This window comes from Melospiza georgiana, chromosome 4 (assembly GCF_028018845.1).
Source record: "Melospiza georgiana isolate bMelGeo1 chromosome 4, bMelGeo1.pri, whole genome shotgun sequence".
Taxonomy (NCBI): domain Eukaryota; kingdom Metazoa; phylum Chordata; class Aves; order Passeriformes; family Passerellidae; genus Melospiza; species Melospiza georgiana.
This window is the reverse complement of record NC_080433.1, coordinates 20,789,652-20,811,195: the sequence shown is the minus strand read 5'-3', so window position 1 is coordinate 20,811,195 and position 21,544 is coordinate 20,789,652. Positions and strand designations below refer to the sequence as shown.

Here is a 21,544-nt window from a genome sequence, read left to right as displayed (position 1 = left end):
ACAGGCTCCCCAGGAATGGTCACCGTCCCAAGCCTGGCAGCTCCAGGAGCTTTTGGACAACTCTTGGGCACATGATGTGACTCTTGGGGAGTGTGTGTGCAGGGCCAGGAGTTGGACTTGATGATCCTTGTGGGTCCCTTCCAACTCAGCTCATTCTGTGATTCTGTTATGTCCAACCTAAACCTCCCCTGTCCTCTCAGAGAGGGCTGTAAGGGGTTCAGAGTCCTGGCATCCAATGCACATTGCAGTAAACTGAATGCAACATTATGCACATATGGGCCAATTCTGTACATAAATTAATAATTACAGCCCTTGAGGGCATCAGCTGGAGGGTTAATAAATCAGGGCCTTAGTAGAGGGTGTTTTTGAACTTAGATTCTTCTAAAATAACAACATTGTTACTGTGATATGGAATGATAGAATGGCCTGGGTTGGAAGGGACTTTAAACACCATCCAGTCACACTCCCTTGCCATGGGCAGGGACACCTTCCACTATCCCAGCTTGCTCAGAGCCCCATCCAGCCTGGCCTTGGACACTGCCAGGGATCCAGGAGCAGCCACAGCTTCTCTGGGCAACCTGTGCCAGGGCCTCACCACCCTCACAGGGGAGAATTTCTTCCCAATATCCAATCTACACCTGCTCTCTGTCAGTATGAAGCCATTGCCCCTTGTCCTGTCACTCCAGGCCCTGTAATTAGGCTCCCTCCATCTTCCCTGTAGCCTCTTGTAGGTCCCTTTATTTCAAAACAGTTGGTGGTGGCAGCACTGACACAGTGGCACCTGTTGGACAGGACAGCAAGATCAAATGATAACACAGCCATCTGAGAGGAGAAACTGAGGCTCCAGCCCTGGTATGCAGTGTGTTTATGCATTTTATGTTGTAAACTCAGTGGAATAAAAACAGATCTTCACGGGAGCAGGGTTGGATCTGGCATGGTGGTTTCCTCTTCCCCAAGAGCAGATTCTAATCAAACAGGCTAAAGCTATCTCTCAGTAAATAACTGCTTAATCATTTTGTGCAAAGCAGGGCAAGATCCACCAGAGGAACAGTGCACACATCTTTGAGAGCAGCTTTTGGCACAGGGAGCAGGAGATGCAAAGGTGAACCTCCTGGGAGGAAGAATATTCAGTCCCAATCACCGACTGAGAGATAAATACTCTAGGTCCTGAACTGACTCAAAGGCAGGGCTGCTCCTCTTCCAGCGTTTTGTATGAGGAGTGGTGCCCTCTGTTGTTCCAGGGAGAAGCTGCTGGGAGTTAGGGAATTGAAATCACGAATGTGAGGTGGGTTTGTTTACTCCAGTGCTGCAGACTCTTACAGATGTTCTGGTTTGGACATAGGGTCTGTCACACAGAATGCACTGCCATCAGCACTTCATTTTCCAGAGTCAAGTCAGAAATGAAATGTGTAAAGACAAATGGAACAACGTGACTAGGAAAAAATGCTTAAACATTAGAAAAGCGTGTAGAATAAGCAAGAATTCCTTAATAGCAGCTACGAAGGTAATTGAAGGGTATGGGAATGTGTGTGGACAAGGGTCAGGCTGTTTTCCCTTTGACATCTGCTCCCTGAGAGAGAAGGAGCTACCTTTGCTTGCCAAGCTGCCATCATCAGATAATGCTCCCTGGCACTCCTAGTCCATCTGCAAAGGCAAATGTGTTTGTGTGAACCTGGGCTGCACGAGTTCCTGCTCCCTGGCACAGCAGAGGAGTTGTGTTTGGAGTGCTGTTTGCTCTGCAGAGTGCAGAAACAAGAACATAAAGATACATCCATGTCTGCAAAATGTGAAGTGGCTTTGAAAAATGCCTGACTGGTCACAGGGCTAATTCTGGTGTTGTAAATGACAAGGTAAGTACAGTTATTTAAGATGACCTTTGAGAGCAATCTGTGTGCCATACCCCAGGAGCCAGCTGTGGGAAGCACGCTCCCATCAGTGTCCTGCCAGGCCCAGAAGGCATTTCCAGGACTCCAGCTGTTTGCTATGATTGCTGAACATGCACAATCTGCAGTACCTGCTTTTAAAATACACAGTAATGTCACGGGCTTGCCTGAGGTTAGTAACCCTAGGGCTGTGCCTTCCAAGGAGGAGAGGGCAATTCAGCTGCCTGGCAGAGCCAGTGGGAAGGTACTGCATGTCCCTGACTTTTGTTTGCCATGGAGATCACTCCTGTACCTTCAGGAACAAAGCTGCTTGGGCTGGGGCAGCACAGAGGTAGTTTAAGTCTAACCTAGCACTTTCCCTAGTGTGTACAGTCACATCATAGAGCAGAATCACAGAATGACCTGGAACAAAAAGGACCCTAAAGATCATCCAGTTCCACCTCTGCCAAGGGCAGGGATGCCTTCCACTGTCCCAGCTTGCTCAGAGCTCCATCCAGCCTGGCCTTGGACACTGCCAGGGATCCAGGGGCAGCCACAGCTGCTCTGGGCAACCTGTGCCAGGGCCTACCACCCTCACAGGGAAGAATTTCTTCCCAATATCCAACCTAGACCTCCCCTCTGTCAGTGTGAAGCCATTCTCCCTTGTCACTCCAGGCCCTTGTCAAGAGTCTCTCTCCATCTTTCCTGTGGGCTCCCTTCATGCACTGGAAGGGCACAATGAGATCAAACCATCTTTATTTTTACAAGTCTGTGAAGAGGGATCTCCTTTGCCCAATGTTCCTGATGTACCCACACAGCAGTGCCTTTGGGATGCAAGCCTGATTCCTCAACTGAAGGCACCTCCACAGTGCAGGAATCTCGTGAGCTTCTGGCTGACAAGAAAAGCAATAATATAATATATAATTATTATATTATAATATAATATATAATATATTATTATTATATAATAATATATAATATATATTATATAATATTAATAATATTATATATTATTATATAATAATATATAATATATAATAATTATTATATAATAATATAATATATAATATATAATATATAATAACTAGGCAGAGTTACCTGAAGAAGAAATCAGAACAGATTCAAATCACACAAGGAGCTGAACTCCTGCATATGCTGAAACCAGCATGCTAAAAGCAACAGTAAACGAAGGTAGTGATTTTGCAAAGTTTTAAGTTTGAAACAGATGAATCAATTAGATCTCAAAGGTAAAAATCTTTACTGGTTGAACCTGGTGCAACACTTGCTAAGGGAGAGAATAAGTCTCACCTCCTTTGAAGTGCTCTCATTATTCAGTTTAGAAGGGACATAAATCCTCTGCTATAAGGAAGAGGTTTAACCTCTGACTGAAGGGTTAGGGAAAGCTTCCTCTGCCAGTAGATTATTTTGGCAACACTGCACCAAGGGTAGTTTACTGCTGAGCCCAGGCAGCTCTTTCTACAGAGCTCGAGGCAGAACGTTAGGCCAGGTGCCCCCCAGCCTGAACCATTGCAGGACAACTCTGTGTTGCTCAGAACAGACTTTTCAGCAAATGACCCATGTGCAAAAGGCAGCAAATGGAGATGAAGGGCTTGTACTCTTTCTGGGAAAGCCCTGCACTTCCCTGGGCTTTAGTTTCCCAAGCTGACAAAAGGGATAATAACATCTAATAAGCTGACTATATACACATATATGGGTGTGCATACACATAAATTGTATGATTGGGATCATTGTTATAGTAACATAAGAAAATAATTTTTTCTTGGGAATTTTAGGCTGTGTTCTGCCACTGAACAATGATGTTAAGGTGCTCCCACTGCCCAAGTTCCTGCTTTTGCAGTTGCTCACAACACCTGAATTACATGCTTGTCCCATGTGACTGCACCCTGGGGCAGTCAGTCCATTCTTCCTACCACAGGAGGAAGATGTTCCTAGAAGTAGGTGCCTCCTGCTGCAAAGTTCCTCTGATAATGTACAAAGGCAGCAATAAGAACTTTATTGAGCAGAACACGAGATAAGGTACTGCAGCAATGATTATTTATTGTCCTGTCAGATGCCAGCAGCTGCACTAATTGTTACTGAAATGCATTCAGATGGCCAAAGTCTTTAAATGATCTTTGAGCTCAGAACTGGGCAGCAGGGACTCTCTGTGCTCAGACATGTTGAGGGGTGCTCATTCTCGACAAGACTCCGGTGTAAGCGCAGCTGAGGAGTTTGTTAGTTAATTAAATTTATCTGGAGCATGTAGAAAACACTTTAGAATTGGAAAATTATGAAAAAAGGCATTTTCCTACAATTCTAACTCTTGTGTGCTTTATCTCTTCAGCCTCTAATACCAAAAGGCACTTGGGTATCAATGGAAAATTGTGAGATGGCAGCCCATCATGGTGCATTACTGGTCACATGCACATTGCTAGAACATCCTAAGACTTGCAGAAACACTGGCACATTTAGGACCACCACGCAAATCTCAGCCTGTTCAGTCAATTGTTTCTATTGATTAGATTCAACACACTCCCAAGCAGCGCTTGCAAAAAGATTTAGGCTGCCTTTGGTAATAGCAGCACTTTGCAAGAAGTATTGAGCAAAAGTTGAAATGAGGTTTTATTCCTTTACTTGCTTTTCCTTTTTACACCTTTAGAAAAAGAAATCTACTTAAAGCTAAACAAGAATTCACCTTCAGAAACCCTCAGCTTCCCTTAGCACACCTGCATCTTGCTCTCACTGCAAGGTAAAGCTAATGCTGAGTGACTTCTTGTCACCCTCTGGGTAGGATATAAAAATATACACTTCATGCTGCAGTATCTGGATGGCACAACCAAGTTCAGGACCACGTTGTGCTCAGTATTATTTGCCAAACAAACAGGAATCGAGACGCTGTTCCCCACGGGGCCTGCCGTATAAAGTCAAAGGGGATGAGGCAGTATTATCTCAGGCTTACAGCTGGGGGACTCCAATCCACAGGGATTATAGTAGCTTGTCCAAGGTCACACACAGGAAATCTGTGGCAGAGCTGGGAAATGAAACAAGAGCTTCCCAGGCATGGGCAAATACGCCAGTCACAGGACAGGAATGCTTCAACCCACATCTGTGCAGGTTTCAGAAAGCTTCCAGGCCTGCTCAGAAATTGCAGAATGGCATAATTTGTGCATCAGTTACACTGACACTGTGAATAAGACATGTCTCTTTGTAAGCATTAGAAAGAACAACTTTAAAGTTGGAATGTTGGGTTCCTTACCCAATTCCCTACCACGTGCTGTGTATTCCTAGAAAACCTGCTTCCCATCGCAGTGCGTGGCTGCTGCGTGTACTGCTGCCCTCTCGTGTGGGCCTGCTGGGAACTGCAGCGATGGCACAGCTGAGGAGACCCGACTATGTGGTGCCTGCCCCCGGCACAACCTTTCACCCAGCCCTACAGCTAATGGACATTGCTGCCTTTATCATCTGCTCTGTCACTGTCTCCTCCACGTTTGTTTGGTGCGTGACACCAGCAACATGACAGTGCAGAATCCAGGTCATCATTTTGGCAGATCTGCGAGGTCAAGGAAACGCTTAAGACAACGTTGTAGCAACAAAATGTTGTCAAAGGTCAGCTGGCACTCTGGGGTTTCCCTTCAGTGTGCCAGGAGGGCCAGTTCCACCTCATCAATCAAAGTTCACCTCAGGCTGATTAGGACTGCTAAAGCCAAATCATCTGTTCCGGGCACATAACATTTCATGAACAGCAGTTTGAGACACACAATAAAAGTTGTGGCAGGTAGTAATTTAGGAGAAGCTCCACAGGCAACCACAAAGAAATTCCAGTTATTTCACACTTAAAGGCTGACCTGAATTTTATTGTAGCAATAGCTGCTGATGGTACTTCTGTGATACCATGTCACTGGCTCCAGAGCTGCATGATTCACTTTCCATCACACTGGCACTGGAAGAGACTGCAGGGTAAATACAAAGCAGGTTAAAGATGTTTTACTTGGTCTACATCTCACTCCCTTCCTTCCATCAACCTTCCTTTTTTTGTTGTTTTTTGTTTCTGTTTTAACCAGAAGCCCTCATTTTAAAAATACCTAGGCAGGTAATTATTGACACTCATTTGTGTTGCATTGGATTAGATGAGTTTTTTAAAGCACATTTTCCACAAGCCCAGCTGGAGCTCTTCTGAATACATTTTCTTCAAACTTTTGCTCATTAAAAATAAATAATAGAAAACTTTTCTTCCCTATAACTTGACTCAGGATTGAATATTAGATCTTTTATGCTGCATTTTCCTACTAAGTTTTCCAATTACCAACTATCTCCCTCCTTTTGCAGAGGGGTAGAACAAGACAAAGCATGTAGCTGAAACAATAAGCACAGTCTGGTGTAGTGGTATTTCCCTTCCATCACCCTCCAGATGTCTGAACAGAAGTGTGATGACAGTCTCTCACTCTTCCAGAGATCCCTGTAGCCTTTCCACAGCCATGGATTCAGATCCAAAAAGCCTCTAAAATCAAACTTCAGATGGCATGGGGGAGAAGCTCCAGGGCTGCCTGTGTGTCAGCAAGGAAGAAGGCACACACAGAGCCACCAGAAGTGGCATGAGGACACTGGCAGTGCCTGAGTGGCTCGGACAAGCGGTGAGGTTGCTCAGGGAAGTTTATCAGCTCTGACTGCATCAGTTCCTTGTTGCCAAAGAGGCTCCTTTCCAGTCAGCCCTGGGCAGTACACAGAACTCATTGCAAAGGATGGGGAAAAAAAGTACACAGCATACCCACCTAGAAAAAGGGAACAAAACAGACCAACTGAGATTGTCTCCATCCAGTATTTCTGGAGAAAGTTAATGATGAAGCAGTGGCTGACCCAGAAAATACTCATTAACACTAGCTACAATATCAAAGGTAGCAAATATATCATTTTCAAGTAAGGCAATAATGGGCACCATTGCTCATTGTGCCCTACTTCAGACACCAGACATCTTAGTTGAAACAATCATTAAAAATTTGGGTTATAAAGGAATAATAGCTAGCTGACACAGACGTAACAGGCAGAAGAATTCAGTATGGCTTCTGAACAAAATGGATCATTGACCTGGCCTGGTTTTGCAACTCATTAGTGGTGCAGTTACACTGAGCTAGTTAGTGCTGCAGCAGCCACATACAAATACACCACTTAGTTCTTTAAAGGCAAAGCAAAAGATCAGAAACATCAGCTGTAGCCCTGGCTCTGCTGAGCACGCTGGGAAACTTTAGTTACCACGAAAGCCAGCCAGCTGACTGGCACAGGAGCAGGAAAGGGCACCTTTCAGGGCACAGGGCCTCCACAACTTGCACAGCCCTGACAACAACAGTGCCACGTGCTAGAGCTTCAGTGGAGTTCATGGCATTGTCCTACTGGCAGTCAACAGTGCCACTACTGTTAGCTCACTTCTCCTCACATCTAATGGGATTAGGCTCCAGTTAGCTTAGGAAAATCCATTTGTTGGGATATTAGACTAAGGACTGCATTTGGATGGCTTAAATCACAAGTCTCCAGCTGCATCAAGTTCCCAGCCTTGATTAGCTCAAATGATCTCAAGCAAGCCTCACACCCTCTCTGGTCTCAGCACAGTAACTACACCTGAATCTGGCTTAAAAGGCCTTCTGCTCCTTGTTCAAAGATTAACTTCTTCCTGCTCCCTGAAGCATCAGGGCACCCTGCATTTGTTGTGGGAAGAATCTGTACATTCAGTTCACCTCCAAGTGAGCTTCTGCCTCTTTGCTTTAAGATACACTTCCCCCGAGTCAGTGACCAATTCTGTTGTTTCAGGGTTATTGTTAATTTTAGTAACAGCTCCTCAGCTGAAAACAAGCTCCTCTTCCCTCTTGCAGTGCCTGGGCTTTATCTGATTGAGATTACAGCACACTTACAGTAAAGGAGCCTTGGCCCTGCCCTCAGGCCCAGTGCTTTCTGACAGAGCCCCAGCAGCCCTGTCGTGAGATGTGCGCGACATGAACAATGCAATCCCAGCAAACCATGAACTGTAAAGACCCAAAGTTTCAGAGGGGAATTTATTGTATGGGAGCATATCCAATACTTTTTCTCAACCATTCATGAGAATAATAAAAAATAGAAGCTTCTTAAATGACAAAAAATAGAGTTACATATAATACAGATTTTCATCTTGCATTGAAGCGGAGCAGTAATAAAATGCTCACTCGTGTTTTCACAGTTTGTGTTGCTTCTCTAGGTTAAAGCATCAGCAACTCAAGTGTTCCAGTCAGAACCCCTAGTTAGCAGTTTCATGGGATGATGGTGAGGGTGAACACTCTCAGCATTCTAACACACTTCACAAGTACAGCAGGCACACTTGATCCATTTCTGAACTACTAACATTTTCAGAGGTATCAGCTACACTTGAAGCATCCTTGCTGCAACTGAAAGGGTTTTGCATCAGATCATGTTTTTTAGGCCCCAGTCAGACACATAACTGTGGAACACTCAAAAATGTCCTTAAATCCAATCTGGTTCAAAGGGCTCTGAGTTGATCCTTTGAGACCCCTTTGTTCTGCCCTCACACGCACCACACATGAGCACAAAGCTCTAAGCAGTACTTGGTCACATGTGTAAAGTGCTTGCGAGACCACAAAGGATTTAACATTCTTCAGCACTCCACTTAGAGACCTAAAGGCATTCACTGCATGCATACATTGGTATTTACTACACACACTTACACCCAGCCCCCAATATTATTGCAATAGTTCTTTGCTGGTATAACAGCTCTTACACCAAGTTTCACTTACTTAGTTTTCTACAAACATAGGAAAAAAACACCTGAAGAGAGCTAGAACAGCTTTCAATCAGTCACTATATTGGCATTGAAAGCTTTATTTTTGAAAACTTTAAGCAGCAATACTGAATAAATAGACAGAATGATTGTTTTGTCATCTCCATACAACTGATGGCCTTCATCCAAAACATTAAAATACTGTAGCAAATAGAATAAACATGCACATTTCAATGTTCTAAAAAAACCCCAAACAAACAAACAAAAAAAAAAAGGAGGTGTAATATAAAAGTAACACTTTGACACTTTTTTTTTGATACAGTACAGACCATTAGAGACTATTTTCTGGAAAAAATATCTGAATACAGTTTTGTTATTTACATGTATCATTAAGGCCCAATTCACTCAAGTTAATGCACATCAGGAATTTATATGCTTCAAGGTAACTCACTAAAAATTACAAGATCGATATTTCTTTGATCATACTCATATGATCCCAGTTCACTAAAATAATGCAGTACTCTCCACACTAAAACCAAGGCAATTGCTGCCCAAGAGGAGATATTTATTTCACTAAAGGATCTTTTTCCCTCTTACCTTATATGTTTGCATATTGTTAATGGTAGTAGTGGTAGTTCTCTTCTTCAAGAACTTCCTCCGAACTTGCCAGAGTTTAGAAAAGCAAGCAATCTCAAAGCTAACATACCATTTCCAGAAGCAATTCAGGCACTTGGGAACCTAAGTCCCACTAAAAGATACTGGGAGCTGACCTTTTAGAGTGGGACTTGGTTTCTCCCTTGCTCACCTTAGCCTTAACCTACTGGCTTTTCAGATGCTCACCCCCCTCTTTTCCCCTAACAACATAGCATCTCCATCCTCATGGATGAGAGAGGTAACACAGTTAATTTCCATTAGTAATAAATTACAGGAGTTCTCCATATAAATTCCCTGTGCACTGGAAAATAGTGCTTGTGTATTCAACTATTTAACGCAAGCAAAAAACCCCATTTTTATCATGCTGCCCAGTAAATAATATGGCACTTGTTAAAATTAGTATGTGTAGCTTCCTTTCTGCTAATGCCCTAGGAGGTCTGGAACACTTCTGAAAATGGACTTTTTGTACAGTTGTAAAGAAAGAGTGGGTTTCTGCAGTTGATCTGAAGCAAAACTCTAAACGCCATAGTGTGAGGAATTTTCTAACTGTTACACATGGGTCAAGTCACATTTAATGCAAGGGCATGCCATTTCTTTTTGGTTTATTTACAGAGAGAGTGAAAATGCTATGGAACTTCAGCCTGGGTGAAATTCAATAAGCAAGAGGAGTATGGTGGGAGCAGGGGAATTTGTCAGTGTCTCACAACCGGCAGGTCTGGATACCAAAGCCTCTCCTTGGCCACAGGAGCGGCTGAAGCTGCAAACGCTTTTCAGATCCCCCTGACATGTGCCAAAGCCCTGGCAAGGAGGGGCCACTCAGGGGTGCTGAAGTGGTCACTCCTGAGCCAGCTCCAGGCTGGCTCCTGTGTCCAACAGCTGCTGCAGTCAGCAGGTGCTACTTTTTAACTCAAATGGCAAATTCCTCCCTTGATTCTATGACAAAGCTGTAATTCAAGCCCTCCAACGCTGCTCTTACTCTTCCTTTTAATCCTTTTCCTCCTCCCTCTGTCTTACAGAATAACCTGGCAGAGAAAGAGAGCAGGTTTTGTGATGCAAGAGCCCAGTTCAGCTCAAACTGACATCTGTGGAAGATGGACCAGTCACAGAATATGACAAAATCATTAGCTGGGGTAAATATGCTGATCTGCCTTAAAAATACTTCATCTCAGGACAAGACTCTTTCCCCCCACCCCCATGCAGCATAATTTGGGCCAGACTTTGCAAGGTGCTGAGTGCCTCAGTTCTCTAACATCAAGAGGTGCTGAAGATGCAAGATATCCACTGGAGAGGGCCATTTCATTTCTGTAAATTGAACCCAGAATGTAAGGCATATATGCTCAAGTACCTTGGACAGATATTGTCCCCAAACTATGGATATTTTACACTTTATATATATATATATATATATGTACACACACATTCTTTTTTTTTTTTTTTAATACAAATTTATGGGCACAGTAAACATGAGCATGGAATTGTGATAAACTAATAGTAAAATGGGTGAGCACTGCAAAGGTTCCTCAGGTAGGAATATCTCATTTTCCAGTTTGCTCACAAGGGAAGATGAAAAAAAAAAAAGACCTGATAAGTCAAATAGTAAAAATTCAGAGTCCATTTGGAAAGGTCCTTTATATATTCACAGCCTTATCTGTTGCTGTAAGTCTAAATACAGCAGCATTTTTAGAATATATGATGCCATTAATAAAGTGGAAAGGAAAAAAAATGCATTAAACACTCAAGAATCCTTCATCTTCTGCTATATCTTTAAAAACTTCCATTTGTCAGGAAGCTCCTTTTTTAGAAAAGGAGACTTAAATTAACATTTATCTGCACATCAGTGAATCAACACAAGAGGATGCTACGAGTTAAGTATTTTTCTATGGCTAAAAGCTTGGAGTTTCCTAGCAGTGGTACAATCCTGACCCTGCCAAGGAGGGCATTAGAAGCCCAAGTTTTCAGCACTGCAGTGAGGGCACAGTGTCCCCCCCCTTGTGCCCAGGGCATCTCCAAGGTGGGGATGATGCTGTGAGTTGCTGTCAGAACTGGAAATCCAAACCAGGGAAGGCCCATCCCTTCCCTAAATCATCCATGAGGCCAGCCCCCAACATTTACAGTGTGTCCCACTGATGCCAGTCCCTTTCCCCACAAACCTGGTGCCCGCTGCAACAATCTCACTTCAAGGCCTGCAACCAATGAGCTATATGGGAGCAGCTACTTTCTGCAGGAAACCCTTTTTGTCTAATTCTTTCTTAGCTTTGATTGCATTAGAGCAACATCAAGATGTGATAATGTTCTCTTTTCATATGTTTTGTGAAAAATGACCACCAAATGTGTGAATTTTCGGCTTGGAAGCTTTACATTCTCTAAGTGACTGTCTTTCAGAGGGACCAAATGTCTCCACAAGGAAGCTGAATGAAATCCTGGCCTCACTCCTGTTCTGCTATTGACTTCTCGGGACTCTGCCAGGCTTATTCCCTTCACAAAACTTGAGCGGATTCTGGAAGGTTGGAAGTGGATACTCATTTGTGTTGTGTCTTTCTTCCCCTCCAACAGCAAGATTTGTAACAAAACAAGAACACTGTAATGGCTAGTGAAAAAAATGAAGTACAAAATCACACACAGTGAAAGCCTCCTACTCTCTTTTGGTAAGATATATGAAGACAACTTCTTACATTGTTCTTTTCTCAAAAGGCATATACAATGTGGCAAAATATTTCAAATATACATTCTATATAATAAAATATCATCTAACTAGTGCATCCTCAATCATATGCTGGAAATATTTTTACCAAGCCAAGGTTTAAAATCCATAAATCTTTTGAACACTAGGTGCTTCATTCAAGGTAGATACAACAGCAAGTAAATCCCACAAGCTCACTTTTCAAGCCTTAAAAGGTAGCAATGGATGGAACATGACATATGATGACCCATGACAGAAATGAACAAAGTTAGTGGTGAGAAACCACTGCAATGGTTCAGTACCCCTCAGAACTCTGCATTGCAGGTTGCTGTACTTGATCAGATGGGGGATGTTGGTACACACAAATTAAAGTCACCTTGTCAGACAGACACACAGCCATACGTGATAATTCACAAGTTAAAAATAAAAATATAAAAGGTCAACATTCACAGGTCCATTGATTAAAGGGAATAAATTAAACCTCAGATAAGTTGCATACACGGTTTCCTTCGCCCTCAGTCTTCCATTTATGACTATACAAGGAACAATACTTTCCCAAACACTTCAGAAGTGGCAAAAACAATGAAGGTTTTTGCACTCAAGCTGTGTTGACAGCAAGGTCATCCTTGCCAGTCATGAATCGAGACAGTTCCTGTCTCTTTAGCATCAGTGCACAGGGTATGGCTCCAAGTGGTGTTGGAGGAAGAAGAAGAAATAACACGGTGGTGTAACAAAAAAACAAAACAAGACAAACTTGTTCCATTCATCATTGGCTGAATAAAATAAAGTGTATCTTGTCCAGGGTACCTTGCTAGGTCCTCTCTAGAAGAGGTACATACTGTCATACATAAATGCCCTCTGGGTTAAAACCAGATGACAGGGGGTTCTGTAGGATCCGAAGGTTACTGGGGAGTTGCCTCGATGAGCCAGGGCGCTTCAGTGACCCGGATTGAAAGGCTGGCTCTGCATGAGAAAAAGGACAATTAGAAAAGTCATCAGCAGGGCTGCACCTCCTCCTCGTCCTCCTGCTTAATGCAATACAGAAAAACTAATTCCACATGTAACAAACTACCGAAGTGCCTGGCTAGGAAGTGAGGAGATCTAAGGTGCACACTTCCTACTCACTTCACAGCAGAATGAAACCCACACGAAAGAATTACCCTCCCACGAGAAACATGCACACACACAGAGACACACTTAAACGGTGACGTGCCGAAAGAGCTTGAACATGTAACGTGACTCAAAGCTTCAGCTTCCTTCCCACTTAAAAGTTCCTACAAGTACTGCCTTTGAAGGCCTGGCTGTCTTTTCTTCTCTCCCCACCCCCTTGCCCCCCAGTGCCTTTTGGTTATAAAGTTTTCTGAGCAGAGGGACAGACCCAGCACAGGAGAATGCGGAGACAAAGAGCCCCTTGGAAGCAGAGTGCTGGAAAAAGCACCCGACTGTGCTGGAGCTGCAGCTCTGGGATGCATTCAAAACACTCCCGTGGTTCTGCCCAGGAATTTCTCAGTCCAGATGCGGGCACGTGCAGGCTGTGCTGATCTCACTGGGGGCAAAGGCAATTCGCACCCGCAGTGACAGCAGCCATCTGTGCAGGACTCTGCACGGCTGGCAGCCCAGCTGGGTCGGCTTCTGCTCCCGTGCGGCTGCTGGCTGGGGTTTCTGGGGATCCAGACACATTCCTTTTCCTGCTTTGACAACGCCCCCACCAGAAGAGGAAGAACCCAGACGAACAGCAATGTCAGATGCACGGTCACGTTCTGTGCTGGCAGCCAGCCACGGCGGCCCGTCTTGAAAGCTGCAGGCTTAATGCGTTGCTGATGGGACAAACGCATGCTCGGGCACAGTGGGAGAGAAGTTCTCCACATACCGCTCTTTATTTAGAGCCTGCTAAACCCTTGGAATGAAAAGAAGCACTCGACAATACGCTCTCGAAGTGTTTTGCTAATGTCTTCACTAAGGGAGCATTCACTTCACGTAGGAGTGCCAGCGTTAAAGCAGACGCGGCAGTAAAGACACCGCCCGCCCCTTCTCCCTCCTGCCCTCCCTCCCGAAGCGCTCCGAGGGCTGCACCTCTCTCGAGCTCCACATGCGGGGCCTCCACCTCCACGGGGTCTGCGGGCAGCACCGTCACCTTGGTTCCCGTCTGCTGGATGAACTGCTGCAGGTTCACCTGGCGCAGCTCCTTGGTCAGTTGCTCCAGTTCTTGTTCCCTGTCCTGCCAGGAAACAGAAACCAGCTGCTGAGCAAATAAAGCAGCATTTCATGACCATAGTTACAGCTGGGCAACTAATGCTTCTTCTCTTGATGAGAAAGCCTCCAATTTTTAAAGCTCAAATGCAAATTGATGAGTTGAAAGGTACTTTAATCTTCTAATTTAAAAAGCCAGTCAACACTCGCTAGCACTTAGAGAATCACAGAATCAATTAGGCTGGAAAAGACCTCTAAGATCATTGAGTCCAACCCATGACCCTAATTGGGTTTTCCTAATGTATTTTATTTTTATATTGCTTCTTGGATGACTAGCAGCTGTTTCTCATACCACCTGAGAAAAACTTTGGCACATCAGCAAACAAACATAATATTGTGAATGCTGAAAAAATAATCAACTGAGCAGCAGTCTGGCACCAAGTCTTACTTCTTCCTGAAGTGTCCAGCACAGCTTTTACAGCTCATGTAATTCTTTTGATCTTAAATTGAGTAAAATTCTTTTCTCTTCTTGTTCTTAGCATTTTCTATTTAAACTTTTTTGGCCAGAACCTTCTCACTCTGCAAGGGTTTTGTGTGATGAAGCCAAAGCCTGACTGGTTCCCCACCCCTTCAGAGCACAGATGATCACTTAGGATCTTTTTCTGTACTTCTGTCATGATATGAAAAATTTACAGCTCTGATAGATTATAACAGTCTTGGACTGTTATTATTCCCACACACAGAGGTTGAGCTGCTTTAATCTTTAACTTCAGGTATGCAATAAAATATTTGTCTATTTCCTCCCCCTCAAAGCTCCATAATGCAGAGCTCAGTTTATTTTCTTGTGGACTTCCAGATTTGTGCACCTTTAGGTTAGAACAAGACTGGAAGATCTGAATTGAATGGGAACCTTGCCAAGAAAACAGACTATGAAAAGAACCAAGCCAGAAATATTTTGAACTCCATCATAGCCCCAGTGAATGTGACTGAGGATAGCTAAAACACATAAAGAGGAGTTGAAGCTTTCCATCAGTGCAAATCCTTAAGTGTAGCATGTCTGGAACTTAGCATAGATAATCATGGACAAAACTGCTTACAGTTTTCATCCATTTTGCTTTGGATGAAAAGATTACTTTTTCCTCCCCTCATTATCTAGGAAAACCAGCTCCTACTGACATGGTTCTAAGGCAGAAGTAAGGATACAAAATCCCTGCACATATTCACAGTGAAATCACCTTATTACTACTGCAGCACTGCAGAATATACCAACTGTGAATCCTGGGAATCAGCAAGGACCACAACTCCTGCTGATGTGTGGTGCCTTAGGACTACCTTACATGGCACATAAAAATCCCAGGAGCTCCAATCTTCCCTCTGCCTCATCCAGCTAGCAGTGGAATTCCTTTATTCTTTCATGCTCTATCAAGTTTCAGGTGATATCATTAACTTTAGCAAGGAAACAGCGACTGGATTCTCTTTTGACACATGTGCCACAAATGCCTGAGGTGTAGAGAAAATAAAATCCTGAACACCAGCCAGTCAGCCAGGAAAAGAGGGATGCTGTTCTTTACAAGCAAAGCCCTGTAAGGTTGCAGGTACTTTACTTTAGCTCTATACCTTTCCAGGTGCCGCTTTTGGACTGTTCTTTGTAATTCATCTCTTTTGGTGGCAGACAAATCTAGCAAAGATCAGAAGTTTATCCTCAAAAAAGGCTATGATGGTGCAAATTACTGCTTTTCTTCTCAGACAGTTTGAATGAGCAAGTTAAACACGGGTGAAATAAAAACTGTCTGCTCTCTGAAAAAAACCCCCACAAGCTGAAATGAGATTTGAAAATGAAAGCAACACATTTTGCCTTTTACCCTCATTCACTCTGGAAACTTTTTTGTGTTGTCTTTCATAGGCTTTAGGTTTGTGTAAGAGAAATTAGTCACAGTCTTTGACTTTCTCTAGCTACGGATAAAATGACAGTCTTACCTGTAATCGCTTGGTAGCTTGGCCCAAAGACCTTTCTACTGCTTTAATGCCATTTTCCAATCTCAGACTCTGCTGGCCCTGAATATCAATTTCTCCCTTCACCTTCTCGATCTTTTCCTTGACCTCTTCTTCGTTCACCTGGGACTCTTGAACTTCTCGCTGCAGCTTCTCTGCTTCAAGGCCACTCTCCATGTTGTGGATCTGAGACACATAGTCCTTGAGCTTACTCTCACACTCCAGGATCCTCTGCCTCATCTCCTGCAGCTGCTCCATCAGCTGCTTTTCATTCTCTTGTTCGATCTGCAGCTCGTTTTCCCAGAACTCTTCCTCCTCGATCTCCACTTCGTTCCGTTTGATCTTCTGCTCCAGTTTGAGGATTTCTTCTTCCAGGCTAGCATTGTACTTTTGCTCCCAGTAGCGGATCTCGGCTTCGTTGGACTCCAGCTGCTTCTCGATGCTCTGAAGCTTCTCCGTCTGGAGGTGGATCAGTTTCTTCAACTCATCTGCTGTTGTTTTACAGTTGTTGAGCACCTTTTGCTTGAACTCGGATTCCTTGCTCTTCCCGAAGATGTCCATTAGCCCCTTGGCGCCGCCGGTGAAGGTGAGGGATTTCCTTTTCGGCTCCCTCCTCTTCATGGCCTTGTCCCCGGGCTGCCTCAGCTTGGCCAGGGGCGGCAAGCTCTGCCGGTACAGAGTCCTCTCGGGGATGCGCGCCACGCTATCCGACGTGGGCCGCTCGCTCAGGGAGGGCCCGGTGCGCCGCAGGATCAGCTGCACGTCGCTGGCGTACTGTCCCCACTTGTTGAGGGACACGATGGGGTTCTCGTGCGGCGCCAGGTGCCGCTCCGTGTCCCGCCACTTCTCGATCAGCGTGTAGCGCCCGGTGCGCCCTGCAAGGGAGCACAGCGTCAGCAAGGCCGCGGGGGGGCGCCACCGCTCCGCCCGTGAGGGACGGCACCGGGATAAGGGACACGGCAGGACAGCACCGGGATAAGGGGACACGACAGGACAGCACCGGGATAAGGGACACGGCAGGACAGCACCGGCACAAGGGGACACGGCAGCACAGCACCGGGATAAGGGACACGGCAGGACAGGACGCTCCCGTCCCCCACAGGCTGTTTGAGCGCACCCGCCCCTGCCGCAGCGCACGCTGCCCGCACAGCCCCGAGTTCGCCTCTAAACCCTCCCCGCGCAGGGCGGGAGAGGCAGCAGCGAAGAATGATTGACCCTAAGGTAGAACCGCGGAACTGCGCAATCCCGGGGCTGCCGGCGGGCTGGGATGGACTGGGATTCATGGAATCGCACAATGGTTTGCGTTGGAATGGACATAAAGATCAGCCAGTTCCATCCCCCTGCCATGGCAGGGACACCTTTCACTATCCCGGCTTGCTCAGAGCCACATCCAGCCTGGCCTTGGACACTGCCAGGGATCCAGGGGCAGCCACAGCTGCTCTGGGCACAATGTGCCAGGGCCTCAGCACCCTCACAGGGAAGAAAAAAGCAAGTGATCCAGCAAGGTTGGTAACCACCACGCAAATACACCCAGAAAACAAGAACAGGAGTCCCAGATCTTTCATGCAGCCACATAGAAATATCAAATATGGAGGCAGTGTGTTTGCTGTTAAACTTTAACAGCTGCCTCTGACTGATGAATGACTGACAGAGCCTCCGCTCCCCTGTCCATGCCCTCCAGTTCATTCAGACACTGATCCAGCCTGGGCCACAGCCTGTGATGCCCATGGCAGTGCTGCTGGTGTGACAAACCTTCTCTGAGAGAGCACAGGGACAAGAGCAGCAGAGGCTGCCTGAACTGTGAACCAGCAATCCCTGCACAATGAACGGGCTCCCTGCACAATGTTGCCATCTGCACCAGCAGCTCCCACATCCCCACTGAGATCCCAGCCTTCAGAAAGAAACTTAAGTCTTTTTGTAAGTGCTGAGTTTTTCTAATCGCTCCATTGACAATACAACTTATGTTCACGGCTTCATTTGGGTTCTTATCAAACACATTTAAATTCAGATCAGCAGTCTTTCTCCTCCAACAGCACTTATGGGATATTTTTCTAAGCGCTCTCACTACTCTGAAATACAGCATTCTTCCTCTCCAGAAGAGTTTCCCCTGTCAAAGTAACCTCACTTAAAAGCCACAACATTATTTACAAAAAGATGGAAAAGATCAACTGCTTTAAAAGTATTTGATGTTAATGAATTTCTGAACAGCTCCACAATTGCCATTAACCTTAAAAACATCATTAGCTACTTTAATGCATTACCTACATTCATTTTCATGAGAAATGATCATTCAAATGATTTATTTCAGCACATAAAAGCCTGAAATACCTGTCATATATGCAACTACAGAAGGGAGGAGTCAGAAGAAATGCAGTTATCAGAGGTAATACATTTGATGTGTTCTCTTACCTTATACTACCTGCCCATTCATCACACTTTTCTCAAAATGACAAAAATATCCTAATCTCAGGCTGGAGATCTACCCCTGACCTCCAGTTACAATACTCTCATAGAGCCCTCATTTCAGATTTGTAGGAAACAAGCTGCACTGTGGTGATTAACACACTGTGCACCCCTCTAAAATCAAACACTGCCTTCTGAAAAGCTTCCCAAGCTACAACTACTGCACTGGAAATGTTCCTCTGTTCTCACTGTCTCACAATTAGATCCCAAAGCAAAGAATAAGAACAAAAACTGTCTGCAGAGGCACCACCTGGAGAACAGAGGGTTTTGGCCCAGGGGATTGGCTGGCCCAGTCAGAAACCAAAATGTCCATGTTCTCTTCCAAGTTAGGAGTGAGGGCTGAAAGATTTGGTTGATGGAAGTCAGCAAAACAAGGCAGGCAGCACGACAATTGGAATCCACCACCCCAAATGCCATATAAATAAATGACTCTGGGTAGGGAATGGGGAAAAGAAGTGGAAAAAGCCCCAAACCTATCAGCATACTAACATGCTTGGCTAACACTCTCAGAAAGAGATTTAAGGCTTATTAGAATAAACTTCTTCAAAATCAAGTTTATAAAGGTATATGAGTGAGAGATTTTTGCTAACTCACAATATTGCTAATCGATCCATGAAGATTTGTAATTTGCAGTAGTCATTGGTGCTGTTACAGGAAAAATAAACCTACTACTGTTTGCCATAGCATACAGGCAGTAAATCCTGGAGAAGAATTTAGTGAAAACATACCCCAGGACAAAGGCTGCACTGCTCTGTTTTGTTCATCTTAGACGTTCCCAGCTTGTAATCATGGCTGTGCTACTAATGTTCATGTTGTGTCAGAAACAGGTTCAGAGAACTCCTGAAATTGCAAACTAGAGTAGGTACTACTAGGGGAGCAAGCAGTGTGCAGTTTCTATTCACTCTGCTATTAAATTCATTACTTAAAAGTAATGTAACAGGAGGAAAAAAAAAAAAGAAAAAAAAAGAAAGAAGAGGGGGAGGAGAATAAAAGTCTAACAACCTTGACCAAAAGAATTAAGCACAGACTTGCCAAGAACTATTTTCATCTTAGCTTAGGGTTCCAAATCAACACGCAGCCCTAAATAATGAACTTGGCACTCAAGATCCACATAAAAGAAAGTGTTTTGTAGAAGTAATACTTGCACAGTTCAACAACCACACCTGGAGCTCAGGATTGCTCTGAAACAAAGCTGTTCTCTTCCGAGATCATTACCCAGGTCTGGTGCTCAGCCTGTGCATGACACAGATTAACAATGCCCAGACAACCACAACTGTGATGTTTGCCTGCATTAGAGGGGATTAATTCACAAATGAAAGGGTGAATGAGTTAATTCAGAACTAATGACAGAGTATTTCAGAACACAGGCGTCCCTGTAGCAAACTGCTGGGTTTGATGTGCAGCCACCACTGACAAGGAGAAAGCAGCTTGCCCGGGTTGTTGATGAGGAACAGTTTGGCACCTGCATGCTGCTTCTTGCCCTGTGTGTTTGTCCACAAGCTTCTGGACACAAAAAGCACCTGGCAGAGCTCAGTCCAGCCTCATTCATGCAACCTTAGTATTTGAAAAATTAAAGTTACAGTCGCATTCAGGTAATGGCCATGTATCAGCAATGCACAGCATTCCTCAAATTACAGTGTGTTTCTCCAGCTGAATATTATATTGAATCCCACCCAGAATCTTGCAATATCTCCAGGGAAGGTTCAGTGACCAGTTCAGCAATGAATCCGCCTAAAGCTTCTGAAATAAAAATTTGCTTTAACTGCAACTAGAACATATTAGACTTTTTTTTTAAAAATACTTCTATCAAAGCCTTGTATTGGTGGGAATGGTAGAGGAAACCATCCAGACAGGCCCAATAAAGCACAAGTAGTGCTGTGTTTTGTAGTTTCCTCTTCGGAAAACAGGAATCCAAGGGCTGAAAAAAAACCACAGAAACTCTGCACCTGCTTCATAGGCAGCAGGGAAAAGGTGGTTCTGCTCCACTCTGCTGAGCCCCTCCTGCAGGGTTGCATCCAGCCCTGGGCCCAGCACAGCAAGGACAGGGAGCTGCTGGAGCCAGGCCAGAGCAGGGACACCAAGGGGAGCAGAGGGATGGAGCAGCTCTGCTGGGAGGAAAGGCTGAGGGAATTGGGATTGTTCAGCCTGGAGAGGAGAAGGCTTTGGGGTGACCTCACTGTGGCCTTGCAGTGCCTGAAGGGAGCCCACAGGAAAGATGGAGAGAGACTCTGGACAAGGGCCTGGAGTGACAGGACAAGGAACAATGGTTTTACGCTGACAGAGAGGAGGTTTAGATTTGGTATATGGAATAAATTCTTCCCTGTGAGGGTGGTGAGGCCCTGGCACAGGTTTTCCAGAGAAGCTGTGGCTGTCCCTGGATCCCTGGCAGTGTCCAAGGCCAGACAGGGCTCTGAGCAAGCTGGGATAGTGGAAGGTGTCCCTGCCCATGGCAGGAGCCTGGGATGGGATGATCTTTGGGATCTTTTCCAACCCAGGCCATTCTGTGATTCCTACATGGTCCCCAGAATCCCCATTCTACCCTACACATACCACATGATATTGCCATCCTAAAACAATCCCCAAGACCTTGTATCTGTTTTGCAGACAGCGAATGACAAGCAGTAACAGAAGCAGATACATATTTACATCCCTAAAGCACACTGCATCTGCACAAAGGGCAGTATCAAGGCTAATAGGTTAAATTTCTACCTACAGCTCCCTAAGCACACAAACTTATCACAGGTTCTATTAATACAGGCACACCTTCAAAAGAATAATTTATTTCAAAATTGAGAAAGACATCAGGAAAGGAAAAATATAGACTCCAGAATGCTGATGTTCTGACGCCCTGCAAATAGCTGTCCTGAGTGGTTTGAACCTGGATTTCTTGTGATATTAAATGGCAAACTGCACTGAGTGTCCTAGATCTGGCTCTGCTGCACAGCA

General features: G+C 44.8%; 1 protein-coding gene across 2 annotated transcripts in view; it reads right to left on the bottom strand.

The window, feature by feature from the left end:
- Positions 1-7,182: 7,182 nt before the first annotated feature.
- RASSF8 (Ras association domain family member 8) overlaps positions 7,183-21,544 on the bottom strand; it is a 74,899-nt gene continuing 60,537 nt past the window's right edge. For both annotated transcript variants that reach the window (XM_058023082.1, XM_058023081.1), the window contains 3 exons: positions 16,121-17,010; positions 14,027-14,171; positions 7,183-12,916 (listed from right to left, as the gene is read on the bottom strand). In XM_058023082.1, the coding sequence (XP_057879065.1) occupies positions 12,795-12,916; positions 14,027-14,171; positions 16,121-17,010 (1,157 nt within the window). In that variant the 3' untranslated portion in view covers positions 7,183-12,794. The remainder of the gene's footprint in view (positions 12,917-14,026; positions 14,172-16,120; positions 17,011-21,544) is intronic.